At 40.5% G+C, this 15,371-nt stretch overlaps 1 protein-coding gene across 1 annotated transcript in view; it reads left to right on the top strand.

Moving 5' to 3' along the window:
* Positions 1 to 15,371, top strand: part of STARD9 (StAR related lipid transfer domain containing 9) — a 200,271-nt gene that overhangs the window by 86,074 nt on the left and 98,826 nt on the right. Inside the window, exons 4-8 of the mRNA XM_074955639.1 lie at positions 1,635 to 1,751; positions 5,326 to 5,358; positions 5,460 to 5,521; positions 6,216 to 6,328; positions 13,083 to 13,152. Of these exons, the coding sequence (XP_074811740.1) occupies positions 1,635 to 1,751; positions 5,326 to 5,358; positions 5,460 to 5,521; positions 6,216 to 6,328; positions 13,083 to 13,152 (395 nt within the window). The remainder of the gene's footprint in view (positions 1 to 1,634; positions 1,752 to 5,325; positions 5,359 to 5,459; positions 5,522 to 6,215; positions 6,329 to 13,082; positions 13,153 to 15,371) is intronic.

Here is a 15,371-nt window from a genome sequence, read left to right as displayed (position 1 = left end):
AGTTGGAACTATAATGAATTTTCTGCTAAGAATTGGCACCTGTGGTTTGAACTGTAATATCACCTGCAAATTAAGTCTCAAGAGTTTATTTTTTTGATAGCTCTGATTATTATTCTTGCATGGGATTGGGGTAAATTTGTTTTCCCTACAGTATATTTGTTTTCTTTATCCACCATTGCTAAATTTAATACATTTACCTGTCTGTGAAAGAAACAACAGTTGGCTGAATCTTTGCAGCGAGTATGGTATGTAACTGTGTATATATACAGGTTAACTTTCTACATGAATAGAAAAGATTTTTGTACTTACAGTATTTTCTTTGAAAGACTTCAGCCGTACTGAGTTCATTTATCCTGTGCTGGAGGGCTTAGCAGCTGACAGCCAGCACAGAGGGGACTCCATACCCCAGTGTACCCAGCAGAGGAGATGACCTCTCTTTACACTGCAGTGGAGTAGCGATTTGGTATGTTGGGGATGGGGTCAGTGGGTTTGGGCACAAAGTAGGAACTGAGCAGGAGGTAACATCTGCTACTTTCTGCCATGCCTAGCAGTAGCCAGCTTTTGGCCTTGTGGATTGTGACGCCCAACTCTTTTTTATTATTTTTATTATTTATTATTTGTATTGCTGTAGCGCTTTGGAGCCCTAGTCATGATCCTGGACACCATTGTGTCAGGTGCTTCACAAACACAGCACAAAAAGACGGTCCCTGTCCCAAAGAGTGTACAATCTAAGTATAAAACAAGAGACGACAGATTGGGGAAACAAGGAAAATTCAACCTTACCCAAAGAGCAGTTAACAATGGTTCACTGTCGCACTGGTAAGATGTAACTAGTTGGGTCCTGCAGGGATCTGTCCTGGGTCTGGTACTATTCCATATTTTTACTAATGACTTTGATAGTGAAGAGTGTAATTGTAAAATTTGCGGATGACGTCAAGCTAGGAGCAGTTGCAAGCACTGTGGGGGACAGGATTAGAATTCAAAATGATCGTGACTAATTGGTCTGAAACGAGAGACAAAATTCAGTAAAGACAAGTGCAAAGTACTACACTTAGGAAGGAAGAATCAAATGCACAGTTACAAACTGTTTTGGTGGTAATACTGCAGAAAAGGATCTGAGGTTATAGTGGATCACAAGTTGAATGCGTCAATGTGACACAGTTGCGAAAAAGGCTAATATTCTGGGGTATATTAACAGGAGTGTCATATGTAGGACACGGGATGTAATTGTCCCGCTCTGCTTGTCACTGGTGAGGCCTCGGCTGGAGTATTGTATCCAGTTTTGGGCACCACACTTTAAGAAAGATGTGGGTAAATTGGAGAGAGTCCAGAGGAGAGCAACAAAAATGTTTAGAAAACATTTAGAAAACCTAAAAGAAAAAGGAAAAATAAGTGGGCATGTTTAGTCTTGAGAAGAGGAAACTAAGGGGGGCCTGGTTACAGTCTACCTTTTTTTATCTTGTCCAATTTCCACATGTTTGTTAGTCCCATGAAATATGTCAGTAGGCAAATGGGATGGAACTTCTTATCATTTAGACTTGAGAAAAATAGACTGAATGATGTTTGAATGGCAGTGAGTGTTTCCAAGGAGGGGATGACTCACTGAGTGCATTTTTTTCTTTTGATCATTCCAGGTTTTCCAGGACCTCGGCACATCAGTGCTATCTGGTGCTTTTAAGGGGTATAATATTTGTCTTTTTGCATATGGACAGACGGGTTCAGGAAAAACGTACACAATGATGGGAACTCCAGTGAGTCATGGTCTTCATTACACTCTTTTGTTTTTGTTTTATTTTTTTATCTGTTTATTAAATTGAAGTTCATGATTAAGATCCCAATTAAGCAAAATGTTTAAGCATGTTTTACTTGGAATTACTTGTGCTTAAAATTAAGCACATGCTTAAGTACATAGCTAAATAATGTAGCAGAAGCTAAAACCATAAAAATATGGTATAATTATATGGTATGTTGGGGTATATATAAAAATATGATAAATTCCTTTTGTAGACTTGCTCTTTGTTTGTTGCATGTGTGTGGTTTATCTTTTAGTCTAAAGAAAACAAGTTTTCTACCATGAACACTTACAGTTCTTCGTAGCAGCCAGCCTGTGCATCTACAAAATATTTTAATGTCACTTTCTTTGATAATCAGACAACCGTGTTGAAGTTAAATTACTTTTGCTAATTAAAATTTGGAATAATTATTTGTGCCATCTTTGCTGCATTTTTATGAGAAGACTCTGCTGTCCGTTAGGGAACAGTCTGAGATGACTATATTTGCTTCATTTCCAATTACTAAATGAATTTGAAGGAAGCTTTGGGGGTGAAACATTAGCATATGCTGTTGTACCAATAAATTAAAAACCAGCAGGATCTTATTAAAGGGAAAAAGGCAAAATACCACATTTATTGTGAATACAGAAAGAATCATAGTGAGCAGTTAGTTACAGCTGTAACATTCCATTCAATCTCATCTTTATTCACTCATTCATTCATACAAACACACACACACACACACACACACACACAGGTTCTGCAAGGTTGTTATCATAGTAAGCAGTTAGTTATAGCTATAACATTCCATTCAATCTCATATTTATTCACACATTCACACACACACACACACACACACACAGAGGTTCTGCAAGGTTGTCATCATAGTTACCAGCCTTAGAGTTGCTCATGCCAAGCCACTGGCCAGGTGGCCTGGACATGAGGAGGGAGCAGGGCCTTGTCAGATGCTCATCTGATGCTCCTGGAAGTTGGTTTGCAGAATCAGACCCCAAAGTTCTCACTTTTTAGAGTCTCTTTTTATAGGAATTTCTTCCTAGGCCAGTCTGTGGGAATTGCTTCATCATGCTGTTGCTGAATCAATCAGCAGATGGCACATTCCTGACGGCTCCGTGCTGCTAGATGTTATCTTGTTCTTTGGTTCTCCCATTCTTGAGGCTGTTGGGTGGATTCCAGTCTGCCCTCCGGGGGTCCTCTGGTTATTTCCACTTGACGCCTTCTTCAGCCGATGGACACTGGATTCTTAGGCTGGCACCTCCCTGATCATTCAGTTGTTATCCACACCAAGCATCCGTCCACATACATCCTCTATCTCTATTTTAATCACAATTGTTAATACAACAAAAGGGCGGGGAGTCTCTGGGTGCTGTTTCTGTTGTTAGAGTATTGCTTTGAGTCTCTGTGAATTGCTTTGAGAACAGACTCTGTCTTAGAATGTACTAACGCAATTAGCAGCTTGCAAGTTTCACATACAGAGGGAGAGAAACAGTACCAAAAACCAAGAGACCTCTTAATTAGTAATACCCTGGAATTTAAACTATGGGGAATCAAACTCATTTGTGATTTTAATACAGAACTTCTTTAATATGATCCAACAATGCTCCTCAAAGCCACTCAATTCTAAGATATTTGAGTTATGGGGCCCCACTTAGTGTGCCTTTATGTGTTAAAGCACCCAAACCATTGGGTCCAGTGGAAGGGTTACTGGCTTTGCTGATCCAGAGGGAAAGGTAGTTCCTCTCTCTGAAAACCTGTATAAATTGAAGGGGAGTAAATTGTCTCTAAAGCGGTGTTTCTCAATCTATTTACCATTGTGGGCTGCATATGTGTTAAGTGGGCTGCATCCAATGCTACCTGTATGGCCCTGAGGGTGTCATGTGGGCCACAGCTCTGTGCTGAATGGGCAGCAGATTGAGAACCACTGCAAAAGAGAGAACCATGTTTTAAGGAGACAGCAAGAGCAGGTCAGTACCTCCCACTCCCTGAGAGGATCACTGCTTCAGGTAAAGGGTAGGGGAGAGAGACACACTCTTCAAATAAAATGCTTTGAACCTATAAAAATGGTTCAGGGTTGGTCTGAATTTTGGATACAGTTTCTATTTGGTTCTTATTTTTACTGAACTGGTTCTGCTGTTCCTGAATGACCGTATTAGCTTACTAAAGGCACCACCTGACAGGCAGCTGCAGGGAGATTTTGCCCATCTGGTACGTAAGGCCTGATTCTCTTCCATGGCGCTAGTCTTGATTTAGAACAGGAAGTCAAAAGAATTATACTGACGTAAAACTAATGTAAGTGAGAGGAGAATCAGGTCACTAGTGTCTGTTTATCTTGGACGTATAATAGCAGTTTACAATGACCCTATCTTAAAGATCGTTATTAATTCCTATTGCACTTTCATTGTAGTAATGTTGCTGCTGGATTCTTTGGTGAGAGAGTGATTTGTGTGTCAGGAAGAATCCCACTTCGATCCGATATTTAATAATTTGTATTTACTGTAAAACACTATTAGCCTTGTTAATAGCTAGAAAATCAGCGTGCTTGGTCTGTAGAGAACTTTCACATCCACAAAAATGCATTTATTTAGGGAAAGCTGTGTTTTCTGTAATTTGTTCCATTTCAAATATACCTTCTAAAAATCTTTGCATCCTACTGCAAAGAGATTCCTAGTGGGAGGGGCTGAGCCTGAAGGTAGCTCCAAGTCTTTACGTAAGCCATGTGCTGTAGCAAGTGGAGTCATCTTAGCCTTAAACTTTTCAGCAACCACTGCCTATGAAAAATGCCTTAAGATGACTTCCAGTGAGGATAAAATTGACCGTTATAGGTACAGCCACCATTCTACCAGAGTATATCATCCCTTTAAGTCAGGAGTGGCCAGCCTGAGCCTGAGAAGGAGCCAGAATTTACCAATGTACATTGCCAAAGAGCCAAGTAATACGTCAGCAGCCCCCCCATCAGCTCCCCCCTGCTCCCAGTGCCTCCCGCTCACCAGCAGCCCCGCCAATCAGCGCCTCCCTGCACTCCCAGTTAGCTGTTTCATGGCATGTAGGAGGCTCGGAGGGGGAGAAGCGAGGGCATAGCAGACTCAGGGGAAGGGGTGGAGTGGGGGCAGAGCCGGGGTTGAGCAGTGAGCACCCTCCGGCACATTGGAAAGTTGGTGCCTGTAGCTCCAGCTCCAGCTCCAGAATTGGTGCCTATACAAGGAGCCACATATTAACTTCTGAAGAGCCGCATGTGGCTCCGGAGCCACAGATTGGTCACCTCTGTTTTAAGTGATTACTTCTAGAGATGCTGCAACTGGAATAGCTATGAGTTGTCACACATCTAGCACTGAGAATGCTCCAAGGCAGATTGTGTTGTGATGTCCACAATCACTGCCAGTGTATCTCTCCATGTTTTAGTGGGAAGTTGCTGCTGGAATAGTTGGGCATTCCCCATAGCTTTGTTTATATTTACATTTATTAAAATGACTTCTGACAAGAGACACTGGGACTGTGATCATATCATATAATTGTTTTGTTTTTGTTTTATTTAAAGGCATCCATTGGGTTGACACCTCGTATATGTGAGGTATTTGTTTGTTTTATGAACTTGAAATTGTTTAAACTGTTTTTCATTTTCTTTTCTTTTTATTTTCTTAAGAGAAAAATGTAAACTTTTGGTTTGTGCAGGGCCTTTTTTCAAGGGAGTATGATTATTCAGAGCAGCCAGCATCTTGCAGAATAGAAGTCAGGTAGGAGTGTCTCATTATTTTTGGCCATATGTTTCTAAATACTTTCAAATGTGTATTTCCATAGTCAAAGCATACAAATGTTATTTGGTAAGTTTATTTCTCTTTCTTAAGGCTGTCAGTCATTTTGTTGGGGTGGGAAAATCTTGCAATTCAGTTTTCAATCCAAGTATAGTTCCTTGGATGCTGTGTGTTCGCTGTTAGATCCCAAAGAATATGCATCTAAATAATACTGGGTTAAGAGTCCACTTCTTGCTTGTTTAACTCTTCAAAATTTGGACCCTATATTGCATTCAGTTCTTATTCATAAACACCATTAACTTTGTGGAGTTTTGTGCTCTGAACAATTGAAGAGTTGGGAACAACATTAAGTAAAAGTGCAGGCAATATACTGTGTTGGCAATGCAGATGATTTATTGTGTCAGCACTATTTCCAACCAGCCAGCAGCAGGGGACAGCTATTTTCTTGGTTCATGACAATTGATTACTTCTCAGCTCCTTTCCAAGTGTCTGTACGCACAACATGTAAGAAGACATAATGTGAAAGGTAATGAAGATGAATGCTTTAGTTTCTGATGTGGAATGTCTGTGCCAGGCTGCAGGTGCAAATTTTTATTGTCCAAAGAACAACTATAATTTTTTTTTTTTTGTGAATAGTGGATGCCAGAAAGACAACATTTTATTTATTTTTCTTCAGTTTTCTTGAAATCTATAATGAGCGTGTCCGAGATTTGTTAAAGCAATCAAACCAGAAGAAACCTTATACGCTTCGGGTCCGAGAGCACCCTGAGACAGGTCCATATGTGCAAGGTGAGAGTGAGTTTCTGCATGGGTTATAGATGAATGCCTATGTACCTACTATGAATGTTCACTTACATTCCTAACCTGATCTTTATTATTTCCACTCTTTCCAGTTATTAAACAGCCGGCATGAAATATGTAGTTTGAGGAACTCAAAATCCTCCCAGCAAAAACATATGGCAGAACATGGAATCTAATTCTTAATATTTGGAGAGAGTGAAATTCTAGAGCAGGGGTGGGCCAACTTTTTGGCCTGAGGGCCACATCTAGGTATAGAAATTGTATAGTGGGCCATGAATGCTCATGAAATTGGGGGTTGGGGTGCAGGAGGGGTGAGGGCTCCGGCTGGGCATGTGGTGGGGCCAGAAATGAGGGGTTCAGAGTGCGGGAGAGGGCTCTGGGCTGGGGCAGGGGGTTGGGGTGGGGTTGGGGGTGCAGGAGGGTGCTCTGGGTGGGACCAAGTGGTTCGGAGGGCAAGAGTGGGTTGGCGTGAAGGAGAAGGTCGGGGTGCAGGCTCTGGGTGGTGCTTACCTCAAGGACTTCCCAGAAGCAGTGGCACGTCCCCCCTCCGGCACCCTCGTGGAGGTGTGGCCAGGCGACTCTACACGCTTCCCTGTCCACAGGTGTCGCCCCTGCAGCTCCCATTGGCCATGGTTCCTGGCCAATGGGAGCTGCAGGGGCAGCGTGTGGAGCCGCTTGGTTACCCCTATGCGTAGGAGCCAGAGGGGGGTCATGCCACTACTTCTGGGAGCTGTGTAGAGCGGGGAAGCTCCCGACCCCACTCCCCGGCTGGAGTGCGGCAAGCTCTGGACCCCACTCCCTGGCGGAAAGTTGAGTGCCAAATTAAAACATCTGGAGGCCCGGATGCGGCCCTGGGCTGTAGTTTGTCCATCCCTGTTCTAGAGGAAGGACTCATTTTGTGTGTGTAGTGAATGTGTTAAATAAAAATATAGAGTATAAAATTGCTGTATTGGCTCAGGCCATTGATCTATGTAGCCTGATAATCTGCCCCCAACAGTGGCTACAATGAATGTTTCATGAGAATGTAAAACCATACTGCTAATACCAGGAAGAAATCTCTTTCCTACTAAGCATAGCAGAAAATGGGAGTAACCCCTTTCCTCAAACTAGAATGGCCGTTTAGTTGATAGCAGTTTGCCTGTAAATCCTCAGAAGCTTCAGATTCATGTCAGAAACTTTTTGTGAAACAATGTACTTGTTTCCATTGGAATTACTAGGTTACAGATTTCTAATCTGCTGACTTTCACATGCATGTTTGCTGTAGTTATAAAGACATTCTAATGCAGTTTTATATTAAGTTTCCAAACTTACATCTTTATGTAAAATTGTTTCTTCCATTCTGTTTTCCTCTTTTCAGTCTTTATCTTTTCTCTTACCTTCTTTTGCTTTTCCGGTTTTTCTTTCTCTTCCCTTTTGCCTCTGCCCTATTGTCAGAAGTGTAATATTTTAAAGTAAACGGTTGGTGCTTAAGTCGTTTGAGAGTGGATTATACTGAGTTTGCCCTCTGAAAAGTAACACATTTGGTCAGTGATTGACAGAAAGTGGTTTCTACAGAATCAGCGCACTATAGGTAGTAGAAGTAACTAAGTGATCTTAAAACCGTATAAAACATATTAATGGTCAGGAATGGAAAAAGAGACCTTTCCAAACCGATGCAAATTATAAATATGGGTGGGTTTGTCTGGAAAGTAAATACACCCGTTTCCCTTTTAATGTGCTGCTAAACACGATGTCTACACAGTGGGCAGAACTCCAAATTACTTCTGGAATTACTGACAGTGCCAACTCTTGGCTATTGGCCAAGTGGATTGTAACATGTTTGACACCTAGGAAGTATTCCTTTAATGTGTAAAATGCACATAAGACAGAATTGTATTGGTTCTCTCATGTCAGATCAAATACTAGCTTGTTCTGCTTTTTAAAACATCTCCTTTCCTTTTGTAAGTTTCCTTTGTTCTCCTCTACCCCTTCTCCTGCTGTTTGCCGTTATCGTGTCATGTGACTTGTGCAGGTTGGTGGGGTTTTTTTCTTTGGGAGAGGGAGGGAAAGGGAAATGGAAAATCAAGATAAATTCTGTGGCTGGATTTTTGAAAGAGCTGGATCATTTTAGAACTACTAACAACATTTGTAGTCAATTTAATTTGGCTTTGCAAGATATAATAATAGTACATAGCATTCTTCATCCAAGAATCTCAAAGTGCTTCACAAACATAAGTTAAGTCTCTCAACATCTCCATGAAATATATAAATGGTATTCACAATTTACTGATAGTGAAACTGAAGAGAAGAGGTTGAGTTACTTGCCCAGGTTCATCCAGTGACAGAGCCAAGTAAAAGAAACATGAAATTCTGATGCCTAGTTTCCTGATAATCAGTATGTCCTGTAATATTGCTTTTATCACCTGATCATTGTTATCAGTTTTCATGTCTCAGAGAATAAACTGATTACCAGCAGAGCCAATAGGGAGATTTTACACACAAACCTCCTATACACGATTGGCCAGGTAGCATTCTGGTTATTTTAACTATGACTTTCTGTACCACCAGCATCCTACTAAATTCAGGATTGAAAAATAAATGAGTTGATGGTCTGATCCAGTATGGCAAACCTGTAATCCTTTGAAATCTAGGAGAAGCGTACACATTTGGCCTTCACTGTGGCCCTTTCTGTGTTCCTTCCCTGGCTCCCTCTCAGCTGGGAACCTCATTACAGATCTTACCCAGAGCCTAGTTACTGTAGAGCCCCACCAGGAGCTGCTGCTTTTTCCTGATCGTTGCCCACATTGAGAAGAGTGCTTTAGACTGTTTCTTTCCCTGTTTGCTTTGCTGTCAGGCGTACATCTCCCGTGGTTCCTAGGTGGCAAATCCCAGAGTTCTCTTGATCTGGGAGGAAACCAGGTCATATCTGGGATATGAATGAATCTCTTAATGTCCCAGCTAACCCTGTGGTAGGAAGTTATGCAGTTGTTTCCCAGATATTTCCTGATTAGATAAATCTATCCTTTGTCTTCTAGTTCTGATATTTTATATTTATTGTTAGTTCTTTAAATAAGAATTCAATACCCAGATGTTACCTAGAATATTGCTTGTAACTAGGATAGTGACTTTATAATGTTGCAGTTCTGTTGTTTCCCTTAAAATTTTCCCTTCCCTGAATTTTTGTTACCTTGTACTATGAGAAAAGTATAATATAAACCCGTTAACAAAATCAGAAAGTGCCATTTCAGGTCACATGAGAAAATCCACATTGGGCACTCTATTAGCCCTACTCCTGCTATCTTTGTCCCATGAAAAACCCATAAATTCCAATAAAAATCTCTGCAAGGAACTTGCAGCTCTGCTTATAATAAGTAACGTGATTCAAAATTTTAGAAAGAAATGGCTGGATGAGTTAAAAATGAAATAACTTCTTGTTTGAAGTGTCATGTGGTAGCATTACATTGCTGTTGTTGTACCACATAAATAGAATTGATACTGATGAATCAGTGTCTTGGGGTATGTAGTCACATGACATAGTTCTTTATGTGTATACTACTGTGTGTTGTGTGTTTAACAACTATAATCATTTGTGTGTGTGGTTTGTTTTTGGGAGGTGGCATTATTTTGTTTTTTGGTAGGAGATTGATAAAGAGAAGCTGATCACATGGATTCCTGCAGAAGTGTGCTTGTTAGTTAGCTCACATGTCAGGTGAGGGGTGAGAGCGTTCAGACATTTTTCATGCTGCAGATCAGTACAGGTGGCTTGATTTTAAAGAACTTCTAACTCAGAAAATAAAGTGGTTTACACTTCTGTGGCTTAAGGGCTGCTTAGCAATTATTGGATTCAGCAATATTCTGAGAGTTCAGTAATGTACAGTATGATCCTGCAGTCTTTCTATGTAAGCCCTTGCCCTTTGAAATCCACAGAAGTTTTGCATGTGGAGTCTCTTCAGGATCATGCCCTAGGAATCCTGTTACTGATAGCTGGGTGGACATATTTTCTGAATTAGCCATATAATTATAGCCTGTAGTTGCATAGGAGGATGGTTTACTTTGCACCCCTCTACCAGACAATTTGCTGAATGGAACAAATGAGTATTGTTAAACTGATGAACATAGGCAAAGTTCAAAGATTTCCCATTATCTCACAGTACATTGCAGTATATCAAGACTTGCATCTGTACTTGCGTTATACGTGTTACGCATGAGCTGTCACCAGTTTAGGGGTAACAGAAACATTTTAGTGTTGGGGAGGGGCTTCCTCATATACTGCAGGTGTCACTTAGATAGTTTGTTTCAGTATACTCTAGTGTATAGAAGTCAATACTTGGATGAAGAACAGACAAGGAAGGGAACCAAAGAGAAAACCCTTTAGGGTTGCCTAGTTACTTTCATATTAGAGGTAATGCATTTTCCATTTGCTAGTCCAGTCAGGAAATCCCAGCACTAAGTATTTTGAATAGATTCCAGACTATCATTTTTTTTAATATATATATATAAAGGCTGCACGTTTCTAGCATTTAAAATGCTGAAACTGTTTCAGTGCTTCAGATTGGAATGGTTTCAAAATTCTCTCTTACAGATGGTTGCACTGTTAAGGAATCAGCCTCTTTTAAATCAGGAAATGATGCAATCTATATTGTTACTCTGAGACAGATTTCTGAGGCAAATTCTGTCTTAGTTTGAGAGAGATTTCTAGTCCAGACAGAGTTTTTTGTGATCTTTCTGTGATTCTTGAAAACAGACTTTCTTTTTCCAAGTAGCAGAAAGAGCACTTCGTGGCATTCCTTCTCCAACAACATTAATAATTTTTCTTTTGCCTTTTTATAATAAACCTTTTGTGTGCTGTGATCAACTAGTTTCTATACTGGAGGCAATAGTATCCGCAATAACATAAATGTAATGGGTAAGAACTGTGGAAACTTTATAATAAATATAACTGTGCCTTCCCATCACATAGCTAATTTTTTATTCACAAGATTACAAACCCTTGAAAGTGAGTTAGAGAAACAAGATAAGGCGCTTTTCCATATTCTGTAGATTTGCAGATGCTGGTGCTGTTTGAACAGTAATTGGCTATTGTTTTTCAGACAGGAAAATGTCATTACATCTTTTGGAGCTCAACGTATAGCTAATACAATGTCAGTAGAATAAATGCTTTGCTTTGTAAACCATCTTGTAATTTTGCATGTTTTTAGTCCATTGATGAGATTACTTTAGTTGTGGGTGAATGTGATGCTGGTGTGAGAATTTGTTTTCTTTGGGTCAGGTATTAAATGGCTAAAACAAATCTGTGGGCCAAATTCTGACCTCATTCAGAGTCTATTTATCTATTAGTATCTGAGGATAGACTCTGTCCCACTATCTCTAAAATAGCCATTTGAGTCTTGCTTAGCTTTTAAATTATTGACTAGGGTAAGAAATTGATCTTGACTTGATAGGAAAATCATTTTAATTAGAAAAATTAGACCTTTTAGAAGGGGGTCTCTTTAGAAGGTGTGGCATTAGGTGTTGATTCCTATCACTGAAAGTCTGTTTCCTGTAGATAAGATGTTCCAATAGAACTATATATTATTTGTTTTTCATGGTGCCAATGGGTGTGTATATGTAAATTTGCTAGCTCATTTAAAATAGTCTTAAGAAATGATATTCTTACCATAAATTATTTTATGGTAACAAAGTATACCATTTCCTCCCCTCCCCCTTATACACATTTCTATGGCACATATTAAAAAGAAGACATGTTTCCTGGATTGTTGTACTAATGAAATACAACAAAAAATATGAGGCGCACTTCACTCTACCCCATGATAAACAATTTGGGAAAAGATTATTTTCTATAGTGCCCTGTACGGTGAGGCCTAGGATTCCCATGATTCTATAGCTGCCAAAAATAAGACAGTGCGAACATGTGAGATCAGTTTCATCCCAGGAGTAAGTCTACTGAAGCCAACTTAGTGTGTCTGCTACAAATTTACATTGTATAAGATGCTAAATAAAGTTACACCATAGCAGCATACTGCCCTCTAGTGGGTTTCATTCCTGGCTGATGGACTTCCCTCACCCCCTTTTTTTGGTTTTCTCAGGGCAGCTACATTAATGCTTGATTCTTTCTAGGATCATAATCAGGATGCACTTTGGTGTGGAGTAGGACACAGAATTTTATCCAGGGTTTAGTTTACAGATAAATGTCACAGGTTCACAGTATGGTATTTAGCTAATGAAGTGTGCACCAAAGACTCCAGACAAGAGGACTTTCTCATTCTCTGATTCATTTGGACTGAACCTTATACTTTACATCTGCAGAAGCAATGGCTGTAGGATTGTCTACACACACAGAAATTATCACTTCAACTGAGTGTGTAGTTAAAGTGATTAAAAAAAATCAACCTCATGTGGATGCAGTTACATTGATATAAAATGTTTATGCCACTCTAACTTATTCCCATATGGGAAGAGGAATAAACTAGACTGGTAGAAGACATTTTTATACCAATATAACTGCATCCACACTAGGGGTTTTACCGGTATAACTATTTTGGTTTCAAAACAAAACAAAAAACCCCACAGCTAATCAAAATAGTGATACTGATACAAAAATTGTGTGTAGACGAGGTCTAAATCGCAGACAGAATGTTTGTACTCCCCAGTTATGGTAGTGACCCTATTGCATAGTTGAATCAAGAGACTTAGAGTGAAACAATATTTCCAGAGTAAAACCTGTTTAACAGTCTCTCTCTCTCACTTTTTAAACCTCTGACAGGATTGTCTCAGCATTTAGTTACAGACTACAAACAAGTCATAGGACTTCTGGAAGAAGGAATAGCCAACAGGTATTTCTGTTCGTTTGTTTTTTACTCAACCATTTTTCTGTATCTCCTGTTTTTTTCCCAGTTTTGATGACACAACTACTGATTTTTCTGACAATGTTACACGCTTGCCATTTAACTTTAAACAAATGAAGAATGATTGATCTATGCGATGACATCAGGTTTCCAAATTACTCTCTGAAAAAATACTATATATCATCACGTAGCTCTTAAATAGTTGTTACAAGGGCTCATTAAAAGATTTGCATAGATATTATGACAAAACTGGTTGTATCCTGACTTACACATAGTATACACATAATATAATTTTTATACAGGATAAAAAGTGAACTATAGGGAGATGTTTTGCTCTAACCAAGTAAATCTGTATGCTCCACATACTCCATTCTTCAGATGGTATAGTTTTTAATTCAGTTTCAGTGTAGCTTAGTTTGTGACTACTGAAATCACAACACATTTGTGCTTTACTACAAGCTGTTTGATGTATGTTTATCATGTGATTCAGGCTGACCACAAGGTAGAACTATTGTAAAAACAGGCCAGAAGCCATTTGTACCATCCTTTCCTATGGAAAAGACCTAATAAAAATAGCAGAAATTTAAAATTATGTTGGGTTAATTTCTTTAATATAAAGGGACACATTTTCAAGGGTCCTTAAACTAGCCTCTAAAATTACGATGCAGTGTTTGTACACCAATCAAGCAGCTACGTGTAATTACCTGACTTGGGAGCAAACACTGGAATTTTCGCATGCACAAAAAATAGTCCTAGCAGCATGTGCAAGCAAAACTGTAGGTGCAAGAATTGTCTGCAAAAATCCTAGGTGTATAAAAATGCACCCACAATTTCTGGCTGAAATGTTTCCATAATCTTAGGGTGAATTTCACCTATGTGCAGAGACCACAGCCATAGGTGCCAACTCTGTGGGTGCTCTGGGGCTGGAGCACCCACTGGGAAAAATTAGTGGGTGCTCTACACGCACCAGCAGCCAAGCTCCCTGCCCCACTCCCCCGCCCCGCCTCACCTCACCTCCTCCTCCGCCTCCTCCCCTGAGCGTGCCACGTCTCCGCTCCTCCCTCGCTCCCAGTGCTTGCCACCGCCAAACAGCTGCAGCAAGCTCTGGGAGGGAGGGGTAGGAGCGGGAATGTGGTGCGCTCAGGGGAGGAGGCGGGGAAGAGGCAGGACCAGGGTGGGGATTTGGGAAAAGAGTCAAATGGGGCAGGGAGGGGGCGGAGTTGGAGCGAGGACTTTGGGGAAGGGGTTGGAATGGGGGGGGGCAGAGGTGGAGTCGGGGGGGGGGGTCTGGGGGCAGAGGGGGGGTCGAGTACCCACTGGCACCAGAAGAAGTCGGCGCCTATGACCACAGCAAGCCTATAGAGCACATAAATTGTATTTTGAGGGTTTAATTTGGATTTAATTGGTGTCTAGGCAAGGAGAGGGTTCTTTGCACGTAGCTGTTTTTTACCCATAGTGCATAAATAAAACATAGGTAAGGATTTTTGGTTTTTGCACAGGATTTTTAGTTATTTATTGGGTGGGGGGGGATAAGGTGAGGTTTCGTTAATATTCCGACTTCAACTTACTAAAGTGAGTGGTTCGTTAAAGTTAATTGGGCCTGGATCCAACCACAGGGTCCCCGTACAGCACAAAAGTGCTTGTGACTCATATATGTTTCCTATTTGATTCTGATGGATAAATTTTCCTTTCTGTATTTAGTGAATACTCACAAATGATTAGTAAACAGACACTGTTTTTGTTTTTATTTTAAAAATATTTTAAACTTTTATGCAAACCTCACAACGTACTATATGAAAAAAATTAGGGAGATTATCATCCCAGTTAAATCCATGACGCTGAGAAAGCTATTTTTAATCCAATGATTTCTCTCTCCTCAGGTAGCATTAAGGTGAATAAAAAGAATGTAGTTTGAAAGCTTACAAATGCAGATCACTGTTTCAATATGAATATAAATAGAGAGAGAGGCCAGGGGTTCTCTCGACAATTTTTTTGGTGGCTTCAAAGTCGGCTACCAACTTTTGCTGGTGGCTGCTCTGACAAACCCATCTGTCTGTCCCTGCCTCCCATGGCCTTTCATTGAGAGCCTGCCCTGGGGAAGGTGGGTCGGGAACTCACCATCCACGTGGGGAGTCCCAGGCTCACCATGCCTCGGGTGGGAGCAGGGGAGCGCCCTGGAGACTGAACGCCACATCTGCCTCCATTGA

The sequence above is a fragment of the Natator depressus genome, chromosome 6, assembly GCF_965152275.1.
Source record: "Natator depressus isolate rNatDep1 chromosome 6, rNatDep2.hap1, whole genome shotgun sequence".
Lineage (NCBI taxonomy): Eukaryota > Metazoa > Chordata > Testudines > Cheloniidae > Natator > Natator depressus.
Note: the sequence above shows the minus strand (reverse complement) of the source record. Positions and strands in the feature narration are given on the sequence as shown.